The sequence below is a fragment of the Cynocephalus volans genome, chromosome 4 (assembly GCF_027409185.1).
Source record: "Cynocephalus volans isolate mCynVol1 chromosome 4, mCynVol1.pri, whole genome shotgun sequence".
Classification (NCBI taxonomy): domain Eukaryota; kingdom Metazoa; phylum Chordata; class Mammalia; order Dermoptera; family Cynocephalidae; genus Cynocephalus; species Cynocephalus volans.
In genome coordinates this window covers 152,506,790-152,533,466 of record NC_084463.1, presented here as the reverse complement: position 1 = coordinate 152,533,466, position 26,677 = coordinate 152,506,790, and the positions used below count along the sequence as shown (strand labels likewise).

Below are 26,677 nucleotides of genomic sequence, written 5' to 3'. Positions count from 1 at the left end.
CGCCCTATTTCACTAGTCCTTTCCTTCTCCCCTTTCCCCCCAACTGCAGTGCAACATCTTAGAATGTAAAGAAGTAATAATATTAATAAATAAATTAATTTAAAAAAGCAAACAAGCAAAAAAATAAATAAAAAGAGGGTTGGGCTTGGAATAGCTTGAGTTCCTTCCTGGTGTGCATCCAGGAAGTCGGACATAGGGGCCTGCAGAGTGCATCTAATATGCAAGATGCTCTCCCCCAAATTGAGCTTTTGAGGAGGAAATGGCCATACAGGCCAAAGAAGACGTCAGCTCTCTTGCTCTGGGCTGGAATGATAGCAGGGCAGTTGGTTAGGCTGGCTATCTCATGCTGATCACAAGCTCCGATGGGCAATTATGTATGTCTTTGATTAATAAAAAATGGGGCAATGAATGAATAGTTAATCAGTGCAGTCTGGTAGGAATGCTGCCTCAGAACCTGGGCTGGGGGTAAGGCAGGGAGTAACTAAGGGGTCCTTGGAGGTGAAGAGGCAGGCAGCCCTCCAGGGCATGGCTTCTGAAATGCCCTTCAGTCCTGGTTCTTGGCTCCCTGATTCTGTGGTTGGGGTTTTCTGGCAGCTCTGGGAGCATGAGACCAGGAGAGAGGGTTGAGCTGGTGGGAAAATGGAGAAAAATACGGTCCATGCCCGTAGGGAAATTATAGGAAAAGTGGTCAGGGCTCCTCAGATGTTCAGAATCTTGCCGAGCATTTGATGTAAATATGCATGTGTGCCTAGGTGTTCCTTGGTTATTGTCTAATTGTGCATGTGCACCCAGGTGTTCCTGGGTTATCAGACTTAAGTGTAAAGGACAAGTGGCTATGATCCACAGTGCCCCTGCCCCCAGGATGCCCTGGGGGGGCCACAGGGAGGCCGTTGCTGGAAGCCACTGAGGAAGCTGAGGACTGAGCTCTGTGTCATCTGCCAACAGCTCCTGGGATCTTTCCCAATTATCTAGCTCGTGGACCTTATGTGAGGGGTCTGGTGACCGAGCCGGGCACGTGAGGGGTCTGTGATCCAGTCTGTGCAACGGGTTTGAAGGATCTGTGGGTCCTAACCCCTAGCCCTGACAATACAAATGGAAAACCTAGTGTAGCTAAAATAACGAAACAGTCTGGCTTTAGTTATGAACTGCCCAGCCATGCCATTGGCGTAGTCACTTAGCAGTACAGTTGGCTACACTGGCAGGATTACGACAATGGCCCTAACAGGACAATGCCTTCCCAAGGGGTCAAGGCAAAGCGCAGGGAATAGTGTGCGTGCGCACGCGTGTCTGCACGCAGCTGTGTGTTTCCTCCGTGTGCTGTGAACCTGTGATCCGTGGGTGGGCCTGTGCGTGTGACAGTATTAAAACTAACTTGGTTAGGGGACAGAGAGGCAGGGGAGCCGGGCGGCCACGCTGCTGGGGTTATAGAGGGAGAAAAAGAAGACCCGAGGGAGAGGTCAAAAGGGGTGGAGAGGTGGTGAGCCAGGGAGGGGGAGGAGAAAGCGCTGGGAGGGGACGTGGACGGGGACAGGGACAGGGACGGAGGGGGCGGGAGGGGAGAGGCCCGCCCCAGCCCTGTCGGGCGTGGGCAGCAGCCAGCAGGGGACCGGGAGGGGCGGCGAGAGGCGCGAATCCGCAGCGCAACCTGCGCGGTAAGAGCCCCGAGAACCGCGGCGTGGAGCGCCCGGGTGGGACGCGGGCAGGGCCGGGGCCGAGGGCGGCGGGTTCCCGCGTGCGGGGCGGTGCGGGGCGGTGCGGGGCGAGCCCGGCTGAGCCTCGGGGCGCCTCTGCGGGAGTCGGGGGGAGGAGCGGCCTCTCCGCGCTGTCCTGGTAGAAGTCGGTGTGAGGGGCCGGGACGAGAGTCCTTGCTGAGGGCCCTGGAGGTGTCCGACTGTCCATCGCGTCGCGTCGCGAGTTGGGACATTTTTGGCATTAGGCTAGCCTGCGTTGTGACTACCTAGCCGTGTGATCTTGGGCAAGTTCCCGAAATCCCCTGGAGCTTTTGATTCCTTGCCAGTAGATGGAAGATAAGGAAAGACCAACTTTGGCGGGGTTGTGGTGAGAATTTGTGTGTGAAGTCCCCCGGCCCGTGCACCTGATTCAGAGTTGCTATTATTGTTTTACTGGATGGTATTCAGAATTTGAGCCCAGGAGTTCCTGCTTCTCCACCTGCTGCTGGGGCATCTTTGGGTAAGTCATTAATCTCGTCTGAGCTTGCATTAAGACCTGTCTTACCTACTATTATTCAAATGCAACGTATGAGATGATGTATGAATGTATTTACTCCCCAAATTTGCTACCAGTGGCCATGATCATCCTACCCCTTCATCCATCCCACAAAGACCCCTTTGTCGACCTCTACCTTCCTTGCAAACCTCCTGTTGCAGGCAGCCTCTGCCTTCTTTTACAGAATCCTGAGAATCACCCAGTGATGGTTATTGCTCAAGTCTGAAACAGTCAGAATCAGAGAGCAACTTGAAGGGGAGGAAGGGTGTGCCAAAGGAATTTTCCAAGCGCTCAAACACCAGGATTTGCGGCTCCTGTGGTCTGTCCAGGAGGATAAAGTGGGACCTGAGGATCTGCTCCACTTTGGGCCATGGCTAGCCAGGGCCTGCCCCTTCACCTGGCCACCCTGCTGACAGGGCTGCTGGAATGCCTTGGCTTTGCGGGAGTCATCTTTGGCTGGGCTTCGCTGGTGTTTGTCTTCAAAACAGAGCATTACTTTGAGGAACTGTGTGAACCGGATGCTGGGCTGATGGGCAACGGCACAGGGCAGGCTGGTAAGGGCAGTGATGAATTTTCTAAGAAAGTTGAGTCTGGTTCCCAAGTGGTGGGAAGGGGCAGGAAGGACTTTACCCCCTGTCCACCCTGATAGCCTTTCAACGCTGAGAGGGAGAGGCAGCACTGCCCCCAACCACATGGTCTAGGAGGGGCCTAGGGAGAGAAATACCAGCTCGGGAGGGGTAATTGGTGACAGTCATGTTTCAACTTGGCTTAAGGGAGAGCTTTCCTGGGCAAGCTAAGATGGAGGGTGTTCACTTGGCAGGAAGGCTGGGATGGATGGGAAGTTGACCCAGCCACCCTGGGCTTCTGAGAGCCTTTCTCCCCTCCAGAGTGCAAAGCCCAGGATGAGAGGTTCTCACTCATCTTCACCTTGGCGTCCTTCATGATCAACTTCATGACATTCCCCACCGGCTACATCTTTGACCGTTTCAAGACCACTGTGGCCCGCCTCATAGCCATGTAAGCCCCAAGGACCCAGCCTGGGCAGAGGTGGGCAAAAGGAATTCTTCAGACAGCAGCCCGGCTTGGAGGGAAGCCCAGACCCCGCGTCAGCAGCTGGCTCCCAGCTGCTCTGTTAGGAGCGGCCCTAACAGGCTGTGTCTGTAGACCCGCCACCTCCTCCCACAAGCCTGCTTCCCTTCCCTCACCTCCTTCCCTGCTCCTTGTGAGTGTGTCTTCCTGTCATGTGCTGAGTTGAGCAGGAGTCCAGGCTGACTTCCTGTGAGGACTGGCCTGGTGTGGGGTTAATCATCCTCCTCACCAGCCCCCGATCCCCATCGCTCCTCGAGGGCTTAGCTAATAAGGTTTTCTGGGCAACTCCCGTGGTGGAATTTCAGGCCCCCTCAGACTGGAGGGGAGACTGTGGGGTCTCCCATGCAGCTGAGTCAGAGAGGGTCAGGGACTTGATTTCACTCACACACGCACACAGTGTGCTACTGCATCCTGCCCTCAGTGCTCTGTGACCAGGTTCAGCAATAAGCAGTTGCCTGCTGGGGCTGATACAACCCAGAGAGGCACCCCCAGGGAGGCATGTGTGAGATCTGCTGTCAGAGAACCAGCCAGGCCTGGGCCAGGGCCAGGAAATAGCCAGAGAGTAAAGCAAGTCCCTTACACTTTAAGCCTTTGGGTGCATAATGACTATACCTCAGTCTTTCTTGGTCTTTGGTCGCCAGTTTCCTCCTCTTCCCTCCTTTTCCCCCCTCCCTCTTCTCCAGCCTTAGGACACCATTTCTATTATACCATGCCTTACAAGACCCCCAACTGCTAAGGGATCCCTATAATTTTGGGAGTGTGGTCCTGAAATCATAGCATTATAAAGCTTTAAGCTTGAAGTCTAGATCAGTCCAGCCATTTCCTTTTACAGAAAAGGCAACTGAGGCCCACAGAAGGGCAGTGCCTTGCCCAAAGTCACTCAGCAAAGAGAAATTAGAACTCATGGTTTTGATTTTCAGACCAGGCACTAATCCCTTTCTCCAAGGGGTTAGCCTTGGGACATCCAGGTGGGAGGGCCTTGGCTCTGCCTGCTCTGCCCCTGCTAGGTCCTGAGCCAATCATGTCCTCAGCTGAGCTTCATTGTCCATGACTTCTCAGTCTTGCCTTGGACTTCCGATGAGCAAATTGTACTGTCTGTGAGGTCAGGACCATATCTCAATCACTCTGGGGCTTCTCGCCCCTGCTTCTGAGCCTCAGGCTCAAGAGGCATCAGTGCCCATTGAACTCCAAGGCTGAGAATGGAGTCAAATCCTAAATTTGGAGGTTGGGTGAGCAGAATCCTGTTTTGTCTCCCAGGTGTCTCGTTTCTTGACAATGTTCTCCTCCTGTTCTGTATTTCAGATTTTTCTATACCAGTGCCACACTTACCATAGCCTTCACCTCTGTAGGTGAGTGCCAGCAGTTGGGTGGGAGGAACACAAGCTCAGGGGCACCTGGTAGATAGGGCAGGTGCAGAAGGGCATGGGAAGGACAAATGGACTCCATGGCAGAGATCCACAGCTTGAAAGAATCCTCGAGGGATATTGAGTTATTGCTGGTCTGTAAAAAAAAGAAAAAATAGTTTAGTCTACTGAGAATATGTGTAAAGGAAGGACAATGGAGAGGGATTGCTAATTTATTCAAGATTACATCCTCCTAGCACGTGTTAAAATGTTTTCTCTTTTCTTATTAAAATGATAATATGAATGACCATTTTGAAAATGTTCTTACTTAGCAGTGTGAAAGTGGACAACCGTATTGTACTCAAAAGCTTTTTTTTCCCAGATTTTACTAGTCTAGGGCTGGCTGGTTAGCTCAGTTGGTTAGAGCACAGCCAAGGTCATGGTTTGGATCCCCAAACCGGCCAGCTGCCAAAATAACCCCACAAATTTCACCCGTGTATGAAAGTCTGGGAATTCCAGTTTGGTTTATTTCATCCTTCCCTTCATTATATAGAGAAAACTGAGGCTGAAGAGGGACTTTGGCAAAGACTTGCCCAAGGCGACAGAGAAAATCAGTGGGACGTGGGCGTGGGACCAGGCCTCCTGAGCCCCGGCTGTGTTCTTTCCTAGTGCCTTGGTTGTGCTGGCCGTGAGATGCCTCCCAACATTTCTCCCCAGTGTAGATTACGTGGCTCAAGTTTTGGGTTAGAAAGTGAAAATACATAACTCTAGTGTCTGTAGTGGCTGTGCTGAGCCAGGCAGCGTCTTGAGGTTGTCTCTACTCGTGCTGGGCAAACACGGAGGCTGAGCGTCTTTGTCCAAACAGATCTCGTCAGATAGCCTGGCACCTCAAACCAATTATTTCAAACCACTCTCCTCATCAAACTGGCTTCATCTACTCTAAGAGCCTGTAAATGATTCTCAAGTGGCTGAATGTGGAGGTCGTGGCTGGGTAACGATGGATTTTGGATTCACATTTGTGAATCGTATGACCCCCCGTCCCCCTTGACATAGGGCTTTTTGTTTTTGGAAAAAGTGTTGAGGCCATGATGACTCTATTGTGAAAGGAATTTAGTATGTTAGGAGAGATGAACATTTTATAAAGACAGAAATTGAATGGTAAATAGTGTGAATACCCTAAAATTAGCTCTTCACAGGGTTTCTCGAGGTATACTACAACATTTACTTAAGAGGATATCAAGGGCGCACACACTACATTAACAATCATTCCATCACATGGTAGAAAAGTTATCCCCTTTTTATTTCTCTTCCAGTCCTTCTGATTTCATGAAAGTCTCGGATGTGGGGCTAGAATGACTCTAACATTGACGGCAAGAGTAGGACTCACACTTTGAATATTCTGGGGGCAACTGCATCCAGCTACAACTTAATAACATAGTTTTCTTTTCATTGTATTTATTTTTACAGTTACTTTCTATTCATGACAAGCAATGCAACTGTTTTTATTTAGTGGTATATAAAGTGTCCTTTAAAATTAGGTCTCTTTTGGATAAAAGTGAGTCAGCTGAAAGAAAACATTTTAATGAATAGTAGGATAGGCATGGGTAATGGCCAAAATCATGAAGGTGGGCAGAAGTCAATGGTATGGGGAAGACTGATTTACCAAGGGTGCCCCCACCCCTGACCCTTGAGCTGTTCTGCTGTATCCAACACTTACCAGACCTGGTAACAATTTGTTTGCCTGTCAGTATTTTCGAGGGCAAGGAGTATGTTTTACCTATCCTGCATTTTCAAAGCCAAGCACAATGCCCCGCATGATGGAAGCATGCAAATTTTAATAAAGGAAAGACCATGGCATTTTCTCACTCAGATCTCAGCACCCTGATAAGACAGAAAGAGCAGGGACTGTTGTTCCCATATAATAAAATAATAGATGAGGTGACCAAGGCACAGATTTAGAAACCAGCTCAAGGTCATGCAATGAATTAGAGGCTGGTCTTGGGGGCTGAGTCCAAGATCCTCTTCCCCAACAGTGTCAAGTATAAATAGGAGGGGCTGCTTGTGGTTTAGTGAGAGAAGGGAACAGTGCCTTTACTTCAAGTCCTGCCTCTACCTGTAGACACGCAGGCCTGCCACAGACAGGACCAGGACCACCTTTGGTGGGGAAGATGGTGCCTTTGGATACCTCCGCAGGGACATTTGAGGGAGCCTTGGCCAGTACCAGTAACTTAAGATCCTCGAAAGACTCTAGAAGCCTGGCTGGAATAGGAGCCCAGACCCCAGGGTTGTTGGGAATATGGAGCAGGTGGGGAGGTCGGCTTCCTGGAGGAAAGGGGACTGTGTGCCAGCATTGGGGGCTCCATGTTTCGGTTGCACTGTGCTGCCACCCACCTCTGACTTTGATCTTCAGACACAGCCCTGCTGCTCTTCCTGGCCATGCCCATGCTCACCGTCGGGGGAATCCTGTTTCTCATCACTAACCTGCAGGTTGGAGCCTGCCCCAGTCCCAGGCACTGGGCAGGAGGTTGGGGCAATGAAGGGGAAGGTGGAGGGAAGGAGAGGCACTTTTCTACAGCTGGCTGCCTCAGCTGGTGTTGGTCTAGGCCAGGGAGGGAGCGTGGTTTTGGGTATAATGAATGCCTGCCTCATGCTGGGTGCTCAGGAACTACTTGCTTCATGAATAAAGAAGTGATTCAGGCTGGTCATTTCCTCTCCAGATTGGGAACCTGTTTGGCAAACACCGTTTGACCATCATTACCCTGTACAATGGAGCATTTGACTCTTCCTCAGCAGTCTTCCTCATCATTAAGGTAAAAATAGCAATAGCCAACATTTGCTGAGCACTTATATATGGCAGACACTTGTCTTGTGAACCTTGCATGATTTCTCCCCATCAGCCCTCTGAGGTAGGTATTTTTGAATCTCCATTTTACAGATGAAGCATTTGTGTCTCGGAGAGGTTAAGATGCTTCCTGAGCGTTCTGGAGCTAGTAACTGTGATGCTTGAACTTGAACCAGGCCTGTATTGTTCTAGAGCCTGAGTTTGTAACCACTAAGCCCCTTCTTCACATTTACCCAGGGTTTTTGGGAAGAGGTGTTTGGAAGGTGTGGTCATGATGTGCTTGGGCCAGTGTTGGGCAGAGACTGGGAGCCCATTAGAATGGGGTGTTTGTTGCTGTGAACTTCTAGTTTGGACAAGGAGTTGGGAAGTGGCTAGTAGGGACAGCAGGGGTGCATGCAAAGGCCTGTTCAGCTCTCCTGCAGGCTGACACTGTGTATTGGGGTGAATGGGTGCCAGTGCTGTTAGTGGCCCATCTGCAGCCCTTTTGCCTTCTTCATTGCTGATGGTTTCATCTGGGCAGTGGCTTGTCCAGCCTAGGGGATGCGTCCTGATTGACCTATGCCAACCATGGCAAGCTCTTTCATCAGTGATGGGTAGAGGTGAGCATGTGATCCCGTCTTGTTTATGAGATAAAGGGGGTGTATAGTGGAGGACTTTAGGGGACATCTCCTCCCTGATGGAAGGTGAGAGCAGAACAAAATGAAAGCCTTCCTCCTGGGTCCCCCTTCTTACCTTCCTCTTTGAATGCAGCGGTGAGAGGATGTGACAGCTGGACTTGTGACAACTATATTTTGATTATAAGGCAACAAGCCAGAGGACAAAAGCCAGCACACTAAAGATGGCTGAGTGAAAGGAATGAAAGACTGTGGATCCCAAGCTGCTCAATCTGCGATTTCACTCTGAGCTTTGTGTTAGGCCAGAGGCAGCTGGTACTGCCTGCAGGCCGCGGGGAAGAGAAGATCTCCGGCAGTCACTACCCAGACAAGAGCCTAGTTTAGTCCCATAAGCACCAAGGCTTGGAGGGTCACCCGGAGCCTGAGCCCCTGGTGCACTTACTCCAGCCTTTCTACTCCTGGTGAAAGGCCACTTTCCAGGCTCTCCTCCTACCCCAGGGTGGGCCTGCCTTTCACTCCTCTCTTCAGAGTTGGAAGGAAAAAGAGTGCTGGAGCAGGAGCAGGAATTTAGTTTAATCTGACTTTGCCCTGCTTACTCTGACCTTGTGCAATTCATGGTGCCTCTCTGGACCTCCATGTAAAATGGGAAGATTGAAGTAGATAGTGGTTTTCAAACTGGGCATTGAGGAACTTAGGAGTTCCCTTTCATGTTATGCCAGTCACCAAGGAGAATGCAGGGGAGGATGACTGGGTGGCCCCTCACTGATGTGTTCTGTGACTTGAATTTTTATGTAAAATTTTGTTTGAACAAAAGGATACTGCTATTGGGGGGAAAAAGGAAAAGCATTGTGCTAGACGATCTTTGAGGAGCAATGCTAGGAGGCTCCACAGGCTATGGGACAGGGGACATGATGCCTGCCCTGCTGCTGGTGGGTGAGGGCATGTGTTTCAGATGCTTAACAGCTTACAGAATGGGATGCAAGAGCCTGTATTAAGACTCCTTCTTGCAAGCTGGAGTTCCAGCCCCTGCCTCTTACACTGGCTTTTTTGTGTGTGATAAAATATGCATAACATAAAATTTACCATCTTAACCATTTTGAAGTGTACAGTTCAGTGGCATTAATTACATTCACACTGTTGTGCAACCATTGCCACCATCTGTTTCCAGAACCCTTCTCATCTTAAAAATTGGAAATCTCTACCCATTAAGCACTAACTCTCCATCCCTCCTGTCCCCCAGCCCCTGGCAGTCACCATTCTATTTTCTGTCTTTATGAATTTGACTACTCTAGGAGCCTCATGTAAGTGGAATCGTACAGAATTTGTTGTTTTTTGACTGGCTTATTTCACTTAGCATAGTGTTCTCAAGGTTCATTCATGTTGTAGCGTGTGTCAGAATTTCCTTCTTTTCTTGAGGCGAATAGTATTCCATTGTGTGGATGTACCACATTTTGTTTATCCATTCATCCATTGATGGACTCTTGGGTTACTTCCATCTTTTGGCTATAGTGACTAATGCTGCTATGAGCATGGGTGTTACACTGACTTTTTTTTTCCTTTTTCTGCAGCTTCTTTATGAACAAGACATCAGCCTCAGGGCCTCCTTCATCTTCCTCTCTGTCTGTAGTGTCTGGCATGTTGGGCGTACTTTCCTCCTGATGCCCCGGGGGCACATCCCCTACCCACTGCCCCCCAACTACAGCTATGGGTAAGGATGGTGATCTGGTGATTTGGGGCCAAAGCCCCTCATCTGACCTAGTGTAGGAAGCAGGTGGGACACACAGGGCAGAGGCAAACCTGTGACAGGAGAGGACTGGTACGGGGATGTATCAGTTAGCTATCGCTGCATAGCAAAATATGCCCAAGCCCAATTATGCATTTATTATTTTGTACAAGTCTGTTAGTAGCTGGTTAGTTCTACTGATCTGGGCCAGGTATGGATGATCTTGACAGGGTTGGCTCATACCTCTGATCATCTGGTGGGTGAGCTGGGGGCTTGCTGGCCTAGGATGGCTTCACTAACGTGGGCTTTGGAGTGACAGGGATGTCTGGGTCACATGGCTCTCATCCTCGAGCAGGCTAGTTTGGGCTTGTGCACATGATAGTTTCAGGGTTCCGAGAGAGAGTACAGAAATGCACATGGTTTCTTGAGGCTTATGCTTGGAATTGGAACATCACTTCTGCAGCATTCTCTTGGCTGAAGCAGTTCACAAGGCCAGCACAAATTTGGGATAGGAAATAGAGCTGGTAAGTCCCATCACAAAGGGTGGAAATGCAGAGGAAGTGAAGAAATGTGAGCATTTTTGTAGTCATGTAACACAAAGAGTAGAGGGAGGGCATTCATTTGCCTCTTACTTGCTTTTTGTCAGACTTCATGTGTTCTCTGATTTCATCCTCACAACGATCCTCTCAGGTCGATATCCTTTTTATCTCCATTTTCCAAATGAGACAAACGAGGCTGGAAAGGGTTAAGTCTGAGCCATTTTTCCACTGCCAGGAAGAGTCTGCGCTGGGATTTGCACCTAGGCCTGTCCCATGCATCCAGGGGTTCCAAAACTGTGCTGCATATTAGAATCACTTGGAAACCTTTTCTTTTCTTTTTTTTAAATGTAATCCTGGCTGTCACCCCCATACATTCTGATCTAACTGGTCTGGGCTGTGACCTGGGCGTTGGGTTGTTAAAAGGTGATTCCAATGCGCAGCGAAATCAGGATGCACTGCCCTGCTCCCTCCAGTTGAATCTCAGGCTCAGCTCACAGTCCTTGGCCTGGGCTGCTGGGGCTTCTGTTTTCACAGCCTGTGCTTTGGGAATAGCACCATAAAGGAAGGGAAGAAAACAGCTGAGCATGAAAATGTGGAGCTGCAGTCGAAGGAGTTCCTTTCACCAAAGGAAGGTGAGCTCTGTCGGTTAACCCATCTCCCCTTCAGAACCTGGTCACTCCTCTGGCTCCTCACCTGGAGCCCTCCCCCAGGGACTCAGAATCGGGAAAGGTCAGACAGAGAAAGGGCCTTGATCTTCACAACCCCCTCACTGTGTAGAGGGTCCAGAGAGGGGCAGGGCTTCTGTCTCTCTCCTATTCTCTTTTCTAGCCCTCTTCTCTTCTTCTTGTCTCATCATACCCTCACCCCCTGAAGTCTGCCTCCATGATTTGCCTTTCCTTACCCCCACTCCTCAGTCCTGCCCTCTCCTGTGATGCTGAGTGGAAAAAACACACTCTGTTTCTCCCACTGTACTCTCTCTGCATGCTTATGACACCAGATGTGTGGGGATTTCTCCCTACACATTATGCAAGCAAACAGTTTGCTGGTGGACACCAGCTGGGTGTCCTCTAATTCAGTTAATTTCTGACAATATCTACCTGGAGGTAGCTTCAGATCCCGCAAGTTGAGGGCTCAGTCCTCAAGACTGCACACCCCCACTTCAGGTGCCAATTGCAAGCCCCAGATTGTTTTACCTGTGCTTCTGACCAGCTATAAATCTGTGTTCACATGAGTGCATCCTTGAATTTGATTAATTTGCTAGAGAGGCTTACAGAACTCAGGGACACACTTTCTTACATTTACCCGTCTATTATAGAGCATATTACAAAGGACACCGATGAAGACATGCATAGGATGAGATATGGGAGAAGGGTTACAGAGCTTCCACGTCCTTTCTGGATGCACCACTATCCAGAAACCTCCACCTGTTCAACTATCCGAAAGCTCCCAGAAGCCTGTGCTCTCTGGCTTTTATGGAAACGTCATTATATAGGCGTAATTGAAGCATAGACAACTGTGTAGATTATGTGATTGGACAAAAAGTGTAAGATCTAATACTCATAGATTGAGTAGGGAAACCCAGCAAGGCTTGACTGTTCAGATTCTTCTTGCCCTTTCCACAGCATTCCTGCCTCTTGGGTATAGAGTAGGACCCCTCCTGAACTAGGGGTCTTATGACCTACAGTCAGACTGGGTAGTTCAGAGAATTTCTCTGTGGCTGGCTGCAAGATAGAAAGATAGGGGAAGATTAGAGTCCTGCCTTGGGGAGCCAGGAACCGTGGATGAAAACCAATATATGTATACATCCTAACGTCACGGATGCCATTGCACTGAGTCTGGCTTCTTTGTCCCCATTTGTGCAGGTCTCCTGGGTCTGCCCTTGCTCATCGTCCCATCTCCACTGTTGCCTCCTTTCCCTCCTCTCTCTGTTTTGGGTCTTTGGTTACAAACATCACAAATCCCTGCTGATTAAAGTGGAAATGAGAATGGGGGGCAGAGGGGTGAGGAAATGGGGAGATGTAGGTCAAAGGATACAAAGTAGCAGATACATAGGATGAACAAGGGTAGGGGTCTATGCACAATAGGAGGACTATAGTTAATAGAATTATGTTGTATTTGGGATTTTTGCTAAATGAGTAGATTTTAACCGCTCTTGCCACACAAAAACGGGTAACGATGTGAGATGATGGATATGTTAATTGCTTTACTATAGTAACCATTTTACAATCTATATGTATCCTATGATATCATGTTGCAGACCTTAAATATCCACAATAAAATTTCTTTAAACAAAAAAAAAGACATAAGGATAGAATTCTGGGACTCTTACAAAACCAAGGGGAAAATTGAGCTTGCCAGGCCCCAGGAGGAGCAGAATCAGGATAGCTCTGGGCATCCCAATCTAAATCATAGCCAGTCTGCTTATTTAGGGAGAAAGATCTAATCAGTCAAACTTGGGTGAGGAGCAGAAAACTTAATTCACAGTTCCATCTGGGCCATGAAGAACGGGGCAGGGGAGGATTTCCAAAGGAAACTCAGGATGCTGGAACTAAAGGAAAGGGAGGGGACGTGGAGCAGGTCAGAACAGCCGCCTGCCACTCCTCCTCATCTTGTCTTTCACGCTTGTCTTCCTTTTCAACGTTCTGGCTGAGAAAGATCAGGAAAGTGTTACAGCAGGGAAGTGCCATTGACCAGGCTGAGAGAGACAGATTGGATTTCTATAGACAGAAACATCAGGAGGGTCATTTGAGGTGGTAGAGCCAGGATGACCAAGCAGGGAGGTGGATTTGTACGAGTCATGGGCAGCTCACAGAGCATGCTGGATGAGGTCCGGGGGACGAGGATAGAAGGTGCAGACGGTAGGCTCAAATCCAAGACTGTCGCATGTGGACTGGCCACTCTGCCCATCCACGTGTCTTGTAATTTATACCTGGATCCTCCTTTCCCCCTCAGAGATCCCAGGACCAGGCCAGCAGCAGAAACCACGGTCTTTCTGGAGCTGCGCTTTCTCTCGGCGCTTTGCCTGGCACCTGGTGTGGCTGTCTGTGATACAGCTGTGTCATTACCTCTTCATTGGCACCTTCAACTCTCTGCTGAGCAACTTGGCCCGTGGGGACAGGGTGCTAGGTATGTGGCGAGGCTGGGAGGCAGCCCATCTACATGTCCCGGCTGGAGACTTAGAGCCTTGAGGGGTCTGGGGGATGGGCGCTAAGTCCAGTGCGGGGCCATGTGTTCTGGAATAGGGTCGGAGGATATGGGGAGGATGAGGGACAGGCAGGGCAAGGGCAGGATGGGAGAGTCCTCTCCTGTAAGGACATTTCTTATCCCCCAACCCGTCTCTGCCTTCTGCAGTAAGCACCTACACAAATGCCTTTGCCATCACCCAGTTCTTCGGAGTGCTGTGTGCTCCCTGGAATGGGCTGCTCATGGACAAGCTTAAAGAGAAGTACCAGAAGGAAGCACAAAAGACAGGTGAGAAGAGACCAGGGAGCCAGGAGGGGACAGGTCTTCATTTACCTCCATGCCCATCTTCTCTTTTGTTCTTTCCCCTTTCTACTTGCACTCACTCATTCATTTGTTGAACTGCTAGTCAGTGTGACAATTATGTGCCCACCATAGTGCCAGACACTGGGGATTCAGCAGTGGACAAGACAGATAGGTCCCTGTTCTCAAGCTGTTCTTAATCTAGAGGGCAGAGAAAGGCAGGTAATGAGGCAACTATAATTCATGAAGTAAACCTGCAGGGGGCCATAAAGAAGGGCATAGAACCTGTTCGGGCTGAGGATGGGGTTGAAGTCAGGGAAAGCTTCCTGGAGGAAGTGGCATCTAAGCCAAGACCTGAAGGATGGGTAAGAAGTGACAGGATGAAGAGAGGGACCTGAAAGAGTGGCCCGGGATTCCTGTGGGGTCAAGGTGGTGAGGGAGAGAGTGAAATACTGAGGAGTCTCAGCAAGTGACTCAGACTGGCCAGGGTAGAGGACAATCGGGGTCATAGGGTAGAGGCTGGATAGAGAGAGGTGAGAAGGGGCCAGGCTCCTTGCCACACCAAGGAGATCGGGCATGATCCTTGGACGTGACTGGAGGAACAGAGGGGTGCTGAGGTATTTTACCCTGCCGGAGTCAGGAGTGGGAGGGACAAAAAGAGAGAGTAATATTTCCTGCATTTGCTTCACTGAAACCTCCCCCACTCCCGGCACCGCTTCTCTGCCCTTGCTGGAGTATTTCAAAGCAAACCTCAGGCCGCATGTCTTCTCCCCTGTAAACACTTCAGTATGTTTCTCGAACAAATAAGGCCTCTTTTACTTAAACATCACCGTAATATCGTTAGCACCCCTAAAATAAATAACAATAATTTCTCAATATTCTCTAATATGCAGTCACTGTTCAAATTTCCCTAATTGTCTCAAATACATCTTTTTACAGTTGGTTTGTTCAAACTAGAATTGATGCATGATCCACACAGTGTACTTGGTCGATGTGCCTTTTACGTCTTTTTAAATCTGTAACAGTGACACCCCCCTCCTTTTCTTCCTTGTCATTTGTTGGAGAAACTGGGTGATTTGTCCTGTTGAATTTCCCCGTTTTGGATTTAGCATCTGTTTGGTGTCATTTAAAAGTGCTCCTTTGATTGGGCATTTTCTGTAAACAGGCAGATTATGGGCTTGGAGAAGATTTAACTTAATTTTTTGGCAAGAATAATTCAGAGGTGGAGCTGTGGCTTCTTATGGTCTCCCTTCAGCAGGCCCCTGGTATCTGTTCTCTCTCTTATTATGATGTTAAAATTGATCAACTGGTTCAGACACTGTCAGTCTGATCCATCCATTGTAATGTTTCCCATCAACCATACACCTAATGATTTTAGCAGCCTGAGATGATCAATGCCTAGACCCATTATTTTATTAGAGTTGAAAAAGGATCATTTTCTTTTTTTTCCCCAAACAATCCTTGTTTTTCTTTCTTTTCCATGCATATCTTTTTCAAAAATTTAATTTCATTTAATTTTACTTCTCAAAATACATTGTATTTGATTTTCATGCCCCTTTACCTGTTCCTCTCCATCCCCCCCCACATCATATCTGTGCACTTGACTTGAATAGTTCAAGAAATTTTTGTAGTTATTTTGTCTTCTTCCCCCCACCTTTTATTTGTTTGTGTTTATTTATTTATTAAGTTTTAGCTCCCACGAATGAGTGAGAACGTGGTATTTCTCTTTCTGTGCCTGACTTGTTTCACTTAATATAATTTTCTCTAAGTCCATCCATGTTGTTGTGAATGGCAGTATTTCATTCTTTTTTATAGCAGAGTAGTATTCCATTGTGCAGATATACCACAGTTTCTGTATCCACTCATCAGATGATGGACATTTGCGTTGGTTCCAGCTCTTAGCTATTGTAAAGAGTGCTGCGATGAACATTGGGGAACAGGTATCCCTTTGGCGTGATGATTTCCATTCCTCTGGGTATATTCCCAGCAGTGGAATCACTGTGTCATTTGGTAGATCTATCTGTAATTGTTTGAGGAACCTCCATACCATTTTCCATAAAGGCTGCACCATTTTGCAGCCCCACCAACAGTGGATGAGAGTGAAAAAGGATCATTTTCTATTTCTTTCTTCCCTTCTGCTTTTAATAGCTAGAATTCCTCTAAAAAGCAAAAACCTTTCCCTTACTATTTCATTACCCTGAAATAAACACTTGGTTTTCCCTTCTACTTACCAGTTTCAGATGAGCTGGTGCCCTAGTGGCCTCCAGGGATGACTACTAGTTGTTTTTTTTTTTTTTAAGGTCTTATTTTAAACATATTTGACATGTTTCAATCCATTTTGTCATGATTCTTCTTGATGCTCAAATTATTCCATCTTTGGCCACTGGGAACTTTACCAATCCAGCATCTATGTCCTTTAGACACAATTCCACTAGTTTTAGATAGTGTCCTTACTTTCTAGCACAATGAGATGTTCCAGACCATTTCACTGGGTATGATTCCTGCCCCAGACCTGAAATCAGCCATTTCTCCAACTAGCCCTGGGTCCTTTTAAGGGAAATGGTATTTAGAGACTGGAATCTGGATGCTGGGGTTTCTAATTGCTCCTGGGTTGTCATTGCTTTTGGGCTTGGATAGAGTTGATATATATAATTTTTAGTAAGAAAAAAATACTTAATACTGATATTTTCATTCAAATGTTTATTTCCTTGATTTTACATTTGTAGCTCTTTCTCTTCCTCTGAAAATCTTGGTCGCTAACAATACTATATACATATATACACACACATGCACACATATACATATGTATATATACATGCATATATGTAGTATTTTAAATATAATTACTGGTTTTAGCAATATCAATATTACTAATAATAATACAATTGCAAAATGCTGTTTCCCCTTCTCTCCTTCATTCCTTCCTTCTTTATTTCCTTCTTTCTCATCCTTAGGATATATTCCACAAGAGATATACAATTAAATAACTGTTTTAAGAGTCACCAGCTTGATATAGAGTTATGTTAGGTGGTTTCATTTTATTTTGCTTCTGTTGTTTTGCTTATTTGCTTATTTTCATTTTATTTTATTTTTTAAACATGTACATATCAAACACTTATATTTTCTGGGAGCCAAAACAACAAAACAAGATATGTGGAAAGAAGTTTAGTCTTTTGGTTCCTCGTACCCTTTTTCTTCCTCTTTCTTGGGTAACCACTTTTATTGTTTTTTTAGTACAAACATTGCATGTACATTTATTTCCCTATTTCTTAGATAGGAGGTAGCATGCTGTACCAACTGTTACACAGTTTTCTTTCTTATGTAACTCTGTCCTGGGGACCTCGCCTCACTCCTGTAACCACTGCCTGGTTCTCCATGACATGGCTGCAGCATAGTCAATGCACAGGCCCCTGTTGATGCTGTTTGGATTGTTTCCCGTCTTTTGCTATTACCAGTAGTGCTATGAGGACTGTCTGGCTGCTGGTTAGAGGGGGGCAAGAGTGATGTGAAGCCTGTTAGGGGACCACTGCCATCATCTGTGAGTGAGCTAATGGTGTTTAAAACTAGGGAGAGCAGGTGGGCATGGAGAGGAGCAGACACATTTGAATGATATTTGGGAGGTGAATTATGAACACTGTTGATGAATTGGAGATGGGCATGTGGGACAAAGACGTGCAAAGGTGACACCGGGTTTCTGCTGGGACAGTGGGCGGATGGTGTTTCCTCCCTCTTTCCCATCTTTCTTTTTTTTTTTTTTTTTTTTTTTTTTTTTTTTTGAGCTGCAAAATATATAATTTATTTATTTTTTTATTTTATTTTATTTTATTTTATTTATTTATTTATTTTTTTTTTAAATTTTATTTTGTCGATATACATTGTAGCTGATTATTGCTCCCCATCACCAAAACCTCCCTCCCTTCTCCCTCCCCCCCCCTCCCCCCAACAATGTCCTTTCTGTTTGTTTGTTGTATCAACTTCAAATAATTGTGGTTGTTATATCTTCTTCCCTCCCCCCCCGATTTGTGTGTGTGTGTGTGTATGTGTGTGTGTGAATTTATATATTAATGTTTAGCTCCCTCCAATAAGTGAGAACATGTGGTATTTCTCTTTCTGTGCCTGACTTGTTTCACTTAATATAATTCTCTCAAGGTCCATCCATGTTGTTGCAAATGGCAGTATTTCATTCGTTTTTATAGCTGAGTAGTATTCCATTGTGTAGATGTACCACATTTTCCGTATCCACTCATCTGATGATGGGCATTTGGGCTGGTTCCAACTCTTGGCTATTGTAAAGAGTGCTGCGATGAACATTGGGGAACAGGTATACCTTCGACTTGATGATTTCCATTCCTCTGGGTATATTCCCAACAGTGGGATGGCTGGGTCGTATGGTAGATCTATTTGCAATTGTTTAAGGAACCTCCATACCATTTTCCATAGAGGCTGCACCATTTTGCAGTCCCACCAACAATGTATGAGAGTTCCTTTTTCTCCGCAGCCTCGCCAGCATTTATCGTTCATAGTCTTTTGGATTTTAGCCATCCTAACTGGGGTTAGATGGTATCTCAATGTGGTTTTGATTTGCATTTCCCGGATGCTGAGTGATGTTGAGCATTTTTTCATATGTCTGTTGGCCATTTGGATATCTTCCTTAGAGAAATGCCTACTTAGCTCTTTTGCCCATTTTTTAATTGGGTTGCTTGTTTTCTTCTTGTAAAGTTGTTTGAGTTCCTTATATATTCTGGATATTAATCCTTTGTCAGATGTATATTTTGCAAATATTTTCTCCCACTCTGTTGGTTGTCTTTTAACTCTTTTAATTGTTTCTTTTGCTGTGCAGAAGCTTTTTAGTTTGATATAATCCCATTTGTTTATTTTTCCTTTGGTTGCCCGTGCTTTTGGGGTCGTATTCATGAAGTCTGTGCCCAGTCCTATTTCCTGAAGTGTTTCCCCTATGTTTTCTTTAAGAAGTTTTATTGTCTCAGGGTGTATATTTAAATCCTTAATCCATTTTGAGTTGATTTTAGTATACGGTGAGAGGTATGGATCTAGTTTCATTCTCCTGCATATCGATATCCAGTTATCCCAGCACCACTTGCTGAAGAGGCAGTCCCTTCCCCAGTGAATAGGTTTGGTGCCTTTGTCAAAGATCAGATGGCAGTAAGTGTGTGGGTTGATTTCTGGATTCTCTATTCTATTCCATTGGTCAGTGTGTCTGTTTTTATGCCAGTACCATACTGTTTTGGTTATTATAGCTTTGTAGTATAGCTTAAAGTCAGGTAGTGTTATGCCTCCAGCTTTATTTTTCTTGCTGAGCATTGCTTTGGCTATTCGTGGTCTTTTATTGTTCCATATAAATGTCTGAATAGTTTTTTCCATTTCTGAGAAAAATGTCTTTGGAATTTTGATGGGGATTGCATTGAATTTGTATATCACTTTGGGTAGTATGGACATTTTCACTATGTTGATTCTTCCAATCCAAGAGCATGGAATATCTTTCCATCTTCTTGTATCCTCTCTAATTTCTCTCAGCAGTGGTTTGTAGTTCTCATTATAGAGATTTTTCACCTCCTTGGTTAACTCAATTCCTAAGTATTTTATTTTTTTGGTGGCTATTGTAAATGGGCAGGCTTTCTTGATTTCTCCTTCTGCATGTTCACTATTGGAGAAAAGAAATGCTACTGATTTTTGTGTGTTGATTTTGTATCCTGCTACTGTGCTGAAATCATTTATCAATTCCAACAGTTTTTTTGTAGAGGTTTTAGGCTGTTCGATATATAGGATCATGTCATCTGCAAACAGGGACAGTTTGACTTCATCTTTTCCAATCTGGATGCCCTTTATTTCCTTCTCTTCTCTGATTGCTCTGGCTAGTACTTCCAACACTATGTTGAATAGGAGTGGTGAGAGTGGGCATCCTTGTCTAGTGCCTGTTCTTAAAGGAAAAGCTTTCAGCTTCTCCCCATTCAGGATGATATTGGCAGTGGGTTTGGCATATATGGCTTTAATTATGTTGAGATACTTTCCCTCTATACCTAACTTATAGAGGGTCTTTGTCATGAATGAGTGCTGAACTTTATCAAATGCTTTTTCAGCATCTATAGAGATGATCATATGGTCCTTGTGTTTGAGTTTATTAATATGGTGTATCACATTTATTGATTTGCGTATGTTGAACCAACCTTGCATCCCTGGGATGAATCCCACTTGATCGTGATGAATAATTTTTCGTATGTGTTGCTGTATTCTGTTTGCTAGTATTTTAGTGAGGATTTTTGCATCTATATTCATCAAGGATATCGGCCTGTAGTTTTCTTTTTTGGTTATATCTTTACCTGGTTTTGGTATCAGGATGATGTTTGCTTCATAGAATGAGTTTGGGAGATTTGCGTCCGTTTCAATCTTTTGGAATAGTTTGTAAAGAATCGGTGTCAATTCCTCTTTGAATGTTTGGTAAAATTCTGCTGTGAATCCATCTGGTCCTGGGCTTTTCTTTGTTGGGAGCCTTCTGATAACAGCTTCAATCTCCTTTATTGTTATTGGTCTGTTCAGATTTTCTACGTCTTCACGGTTCAGTTTTGGGAGCTTGTGTGTGTCCAGAAATTTATCCATTTCCTCCAGATTTTCAAATTTGTTGGCGTACAGTTGTTTATAGTAGTCTCGAATGATTCCTTGTATTTCAGATGAATCAGTTGTAATATCGCCTTTTTCATTTCTAATTTTTGTTATTTGAGTCTTCTCTCTTCTTTTTTTTGTTAGCCATGCTAATGGTTTGTCAATTTTATTTATCTTTTCAAAAAACCAACTTTTTGATTCGTTGATCTTTTGAATTGTTTTTTGGTTTTCAATTTCATTCAGTTCTGCTCTGATCTTAATGATTTCTTTCCGTCTGCTAACTTTAGGATTGGATTGTTCTTGTTTTTCTAGTTCTTTAAGGTGAAGTGTTAGGTTGTTCACTTGCCATCTTTCCATTCTTCTGAAGTGAGCATTTAATGCAATAAATTTTCCCCTCAATACTGCTTTTGCAGTATCCCACAGGTTTTGGTATGATGTATCATTGTTTTCATTAGTTTCAATAAACTTTTTGATTTCCTGCTTGATTTCTTCTTGGACCCATATGTCATTAAGTAGAATGCTGTTTAATTTCCATGTGTTTGTATAGTTTCCAGAGTTTTGTTTGTTATTAATTTCTAGTTTTAATCCATTGTGGTCTGAGAAGATACATGGGATAATTCCAATTTTTTTGAATTTACTGAGACTTGATTTGTGACCTAATATGTGATCTATCCTGGAGAATGATCCATGTGCTGATGAGAAGAATGAATATTCTGAGGTTGTTGGGTGGAATGTTCTGTAGATATCTGCCAATTCCAATTGGTCTAGAGTCTTGTTTAGATCTTGTGTTTCTCTACTGATTCTTTGCCTAGATGATCTGTCTAATATTGACAGTGGAGTGTTCAGGTCCCCTGCTATTATGGTATTAGTGTCTATTTCCTTCTTTAGGTCTAATAGAGTTTGTTTTATAAATCTGGCTGCTCCAACATTGGGTGCGTACATATTTATGATTGTTATGTCTTCTTGATGGATCAGTCCTTTTATCATTAAGTAGTGTCCCTCATTGTCTCTTTTTATGGTTTTTAGTTTAAAGTCTATTTTGTCAGATACAAGAATAGCCACTCCAGCTCGTTTTTCTTTTCTGTTTGCATGGTAAATCTTTTTCCATCCTTTCACTCTTAGTCTGTGTGAATCTTTATGGGTGAGGTGGGTCTCTTGTAGGCAGCATATAGTTGGGTCCTGTTTTTTGATCCAGTCAGCCAGTCTGTGTCTTTTAATTGGGGAATTTAAGCCTTTAACATTAAGAGTTGTTATTGAAAGGTGTTGATTTATTCCTAGCATTTTATTGGTTGTTTGGTTGTCTTAGGTGTCTTTTGTTCCTTGCTTTCTGATTTACTGTTTGGTTTCTTTGTTTGTTGGTTCCTTAGGTTGTAGATAGTGTTTTTGTTAGCTTGTTTTCTCTTCATGAATGCCATTTTTATTGTACTAGCGGGTTTAGATTTTTCTTGGGTTTTTATGGCAGTGGTAGTTATTTTTCAGGAACCAAACCCAGTACTCCCTTGAGGATTTCTTGTAAGGGTGGTCTTGTGGTAGTGAACTCCCGCAGTTTTTGTTTGTCTGAGAAATATACTATTTGCCCCTCATTTCTGAAGGATAGCCTTGCAGGGTAGAGTATTCTTGGCTGGCAATCTTTGTCTTTTAGTATTTTGAAAATATCATCCCATTCCTTTCTAGCTTTTAGGGTTTGTGATGAAAAGTCTGATGTTAACCTGATTGGGGCTCCCTTATAGGTGATTTGACGCTTCTCTCTTGCAGCTTTTAAGATTCTCTCTTTGTCTCTGAGTTTTGCCAATTTGACTATGACATGTCTTGGAGAAGGCCTTTTTGGGTTGAATACGTTTGGAGATCGTTGAGCTTCCTGGATCTGAAGATCTGTGATTTTTCCTATACCTGGGAAGTTTTCTGCCACTATTTTTTTGAATATGTTTTCAATGGACTCTCCATTTTCCTCCCCTTCTGGAATACCCATGACTCGGATATTTGAGCGCTTGAGGTTGTCTGATATCTCTCTCAGATTTTCTTCCATGTCCTTGATTCTTTTTTCTTTCTTTTTTGTCTGCTTGTGTTATTTCAAACAGCCCATCTTCAAGTTCAGAGGTTCTCTCTTCAACTTCGACAAGCCTGCTGGTTAAACTCTCCGTTGTGTTTTTTATTTCGCTGAATAACTTCTTCAGTTCAGCAAGTTCTGCTACATTTTTTTTCAGGACATTGATTTCCTTGTATATTTCCTCTTTCAGATCCTGTATACTTTTCCTCATTTCATCATGATGTCTAGCTGAGTTTTCTTGTATCTCATTCAGTTTCCTTAGAATTATCACTCGAAATTCCTTGTCAGTTATTTCAAGGGCTTCTTGTTCTATAGGATCTAGAGTATGAGATTTATTAACTTTTGGTGGTGTACTTTCTTGATTTTTTGTATTTCTGGTGTCTTTTTTTTGGTGTTTATTCATTGTTGCAGGGGGTTTCACAGTCCACCGGTTTAAGACTAATGACTAACTAGGATGTTGCTGTGGTTGCCAATTTGGTATGGCTCCCGCCGTGACTGCTCAGTTGGCCTCTAGTGTCTTGTGTGTGTGGTTGCCTCGGGTCTTGGGCTTCTCCGGGGATCCACCTTTCTGGTCAGCTTGTACTCTGCTGGGCTGGTGGATCACGTACCACAGGGTGTGTGATCTCTGTTGAGCTTTCACTTCCTGTGCAGGACTTCTCCCTGTTCCGTGTGCTCTGGCCCAGGCTGTTAGATCGTGCAGTGGCGACCTCACCGGGTGTGTGGTTTCTGTCGAGACTCCGCCTCCCTGGCCGCACGTCTGCCCCCTCTGTGCACACTGTGCTGGGCTGGGGCGTGTCTTCTGCACCCCTCGTCTATCAGCTGGGCCTTCAAGACCCTGCTCAGCACCGCCTCGCCCAGGAAGTCTACCAGGTTTCTGCTAGGCACAGACGACCGGTCTCTCTGGGTGCCTTTGTAGCACTGTGTAGATCTTTCTCGGGTCTTGTTCACCTTTGTATCCCCCCGGTATAAACCGAGTCTAGTGCCCGCCTGCAGCCTGCTCTCCAGCAGGTTCAAGCGGACCTGGGAACTCTCCTACCGCACTATTCCCAACCAGAAATTCGTTAGGCTTTTTTCCAAACTGGTGGTCGCAGAGATGGTATCTGCCTCCCAGTAACAGGAAGTTTACCGGGGCCGGAGTCCAGGGTGTGGTGGAGTGACAGTCGGCCCGCCCGTACTTCCTAGCCCTCCCAAAACTGGTCGGGACGCCCCACACCCCCAGTCCTGCCAGAGAACCGCGGAGGGAGTGGGAGAGGAGGTCGGCCCGCAGGGTCCGGAAAGCCCCGCGCCAGGCCAAGCAAATGGGCCCAGTGATGGCCGAGCAGGGCGGAGCTGCCCGCACCTGGGAAAATGGAGGCAGCACCGGGGCAGTGAGTGGCCTGGTGGTGCAGGCGGAAGCCGCGTGGGCATTCACCCCCCGAACAGAGCTTTGCCAGGGATCACTCACAGTGCTGTGCCAGGTCGGGCGCTCGCTCCGTCTCTGGTTTGTTGCCTTCCGCGCTCTCAGCGCTGCCGCCTCGGGCTGTTCAATCGCGGCGCCGCTCAGGCGCTCCCAGGAATCCTCTCCAATGCCGGCATGAAACCTCGAATCCCGAACAGGGCAGCTGGCCGCCCTCAGCGCGGCCCCAGCCTCCGGGATCCTGGCTGCATCCACAGCAACCCTGGCGCCGTGTTCCCCGTTTCAAGACTCACTCTTGCAGCTAAGAATCAGTTCTTTTCCTGCTCCACACTTCAAAGCTGTTGCCTGTAAATGAGGCAGCCTCTCCTGCCGGGGGCAAAGTGGCGTTGAGCCCCCACGACCGGCCAGCAGCAGCAGTCCTCCCTTAAGAGATGGCCAGAGGAAGGTCCACAAGTTTCCCGGCTGCCTGAGGCCCAGTGGCCACCTTTTCCACCTCAGCTACTCCGCGCCAGCCGCCGCAGCCGCCGCCATCTTGAAAACCCTTTCCCATCTTTCTTGGCCTTCCCTGCCCTCTGCTGGGTTCACCGCCAGGTGTCTTCTCCCCCTACCCCCTTTTGGACCAGGTTCCTCCACGTTGGCGGCGGCCCTCTTCTCAGCAGTGCCTTCGCTGGCCCTGACGTCTCTGCTGTGCCTGGGCTTTGCCCTCTGTGCCTCCATCCCCGTCCTCCCCCTCCAGTATGCCACCTTCATCCTGCAGGTGATCTGCCGCTCCTTCCTCTACGGGGGTAATGCTGCCTTCCTGACCCTTGCGTAAGTGGCCTTGGGGTGTGTTCCATGATGGGAGAGCAGGTATAGGGGGTGATGGCTGGAGGTGGAGGCTGGTGGGAGAGATGGAGATTCATGTACTTGACCCTGTGCATCTGCTATGCACTGTGCCTCTGTTATCTGCCCTGTGAACTATTCACCCTTCAGGGCCCACTTCTGTCCCCTTCTTTGTGCCCTTGGCACTCCAGTCTTGCTTTCTTTGATAGTGCATGCATCCTCTTGCATATAATAATCTGCTTGTGTGTCTTTTCTTTGAGACCTTCCTGGGCATAGCGTGTCTGGGTGGCTGCTGTTTTCCCAGGCTCAGCACAGAGTCTTCTCTGTGTTCTGCGGTTTGGATGCCTGAACAGCTGGGAAGCAGGAAGGGCTGTGCGGGTGTGGGGGGCTGGAGGACAGGCCTAGGACAGGGAAGTTGGGGACAAGTGGCTGACAAAGGTTGACTGAGGCCAGAGCCTTGCATGGGGGGAAGGTCCTGAAGCTCACTGGAACCCCGTTTCTCTCCCCAGTTTCCCTCCAGAACACTTTGGAAAGCTCCTTGGGTTAATGATGGCCTTGTCGGCCATTGTGTCCCTGCTCCAGTTCCCCATCTTCACCCTCATCAAAGGCCCCCTCCAGAATGACCCACTCTATGTGAGTACTGTGGAGAGGGGCGTGGTCCTGGTCTGCCCATTAGGGCCATGGACATGCAGGCTGGGGCAACTCAGTGGGGCCCGGCAGGGGGTGCCACAGGCTGGCTGAGGTGGCCTTGGTGTGGTTCCTGCAGCAACAGTTCTGCACATGATGGGAGAGGCAGAGGCATCCTTGGTCTTACTTCTCAAACTAGGGTCAGTGGGAGTACCCCAGCTTATGCAGGGGGTACGTGAAGCCACAGGTTTAGCACAGCACAGCTTCACAGAGAGTCCATGTTATTCAGAGATTTGGGGAGAAAATGTTTTCTTTCTTTCTTTTGGGTGGCTGGCCACTACAGGGAGCTGAACCCTTGGCCTTGGTGTTGTAACACCCTCTCTAACCAACTGAGCTTACTGGCCAGTCACGAAAATACCCTGTGTGTGTGTGAAAACAAATAGACATATTCTGGAGTAGGATGCAAAGTCCTCACAAAATTTCAAGCAAGAACCTAAGCCTGCAAAGATATTGCCTGCCTACTGTGCCAGGCCCACACTGGGCACTCCGCTAAGGCTACAACAGGCACTGGTTTCCACAGTTGGCCCGAGGGAGCCAAGTACAGGAGCTCTGTACTTTCCCCCTGTGTTCCCACGCCTGGGGGGATGCTCGTAGGACTGGCCCTAGGAGGTGGGTATGACTGTCCAGCTTTTTGCAGAAAGTGAGGCTCAGAGAGCACATGTATTCAGGGCACAGAGCTAAGGAGCAGAAGTCTTTCCGCTATGAACTCAGCATTCTGACCATTGCACAGCTCTGCCTGGTTTAAAAAAAAATCAGCAAAGCATAGAACAGGAGTTAAAATCTATCACTTGGAGAAGGAAAGCCTAAACTTAAAAACAGAAGAGAATTACTTAATTGTGGTACCAGGTGACCTAACCTGCTGTTCAGATGTGCATTCTAGTAGGTGCCGCCACCAGCTTCCCAGTGACCCCTTGAGCAGGTCGCTGAATGCTCTCTAGGTCTGTTTCCTCACCTGTGAAATGGGCACAGTCTTCCTTCCCCAGCAACCCCATAGGGCAGAATGAAAAATACCGGGAGTCCTTTCTGCAGGGCACCACTGTGTCTGGGTGGAAAGTAGAATGTAAATGAGGTAGAATTCTGGTCCCTTCATTGGTCATGGGTGTTGCTGAGTTCTGGACTCCCCCTCACCCCTTCTTTCCCCTCCAGGTGAATGTGATGCTAGTGCTTGCTACTCTTCTGACTTTAGTCCATCCCTTCCTGGTGTACCGGGAGTGCCAGCCTCGGAAAGAAAGCCCCTCTGCAATCGCATAG

At 46.7% G+C, this 26,677-nt stretch overlaps 1 protein-coding gene across 1 annotated transcript; it reads left to right on the top strand.

Annotated features, from left to right (window-relative positions):
* The first annotated feature begins 2,596 nt into the window (after positions 1–2,596).
* SLC43A3 (solute carrier family 43 member 3) lies at positions 2,597–26,677 on the top strand. Its single transcript, XM_063095565.1, has 12 exons — positions 2,597–2,780; positions 3,114–3,243; positions 4,618–4,664; positions 7,069–7,145; positions 7,376–7,468; positions 9,683–9,822; positions 10,911–11,008; positions 13,329–13,502; positions 13,728–13,847; positions 24,541–24,727; positions 25,249–25,372; positions 26,573–26,677. The coding sequence occupies exons 1-12, from the start codon at positions 2,597–2,599 to the stop codon at positions 26,675–26,677; spliced, it is 1,479 nt and encodes a 492-aa protein (XP_062951635.1).

What these genes read in the sequence shown, in the direction of transcription:
- SLC43A3 (XM_063095565.1), top strand. Translation starts at nt 2,597, where the DNA reads ATGGCTAGCCAGGGCCTGCCCCTTCACCTGGCCACCCTGCTGACAGGG. An exon ending in GCTGCCTTCCTGACCCTTGC is followed by an intron (nt 24,728 to 25,248) that starts GTAAGTGGCCTT and finishes TTCTCTCCCCAG; the next exon opens with TTTCCCTCCAGAACACTTTG. An exon ending in TCCAGAATGACCCACTCTAT is followed by an intron (nt 25,373 to 26,572) that starts GTGAGTACTGTG and finishes TTTCCCCTCCAG; the next exon opens with GTGAATGTGATGCTAGTGCT.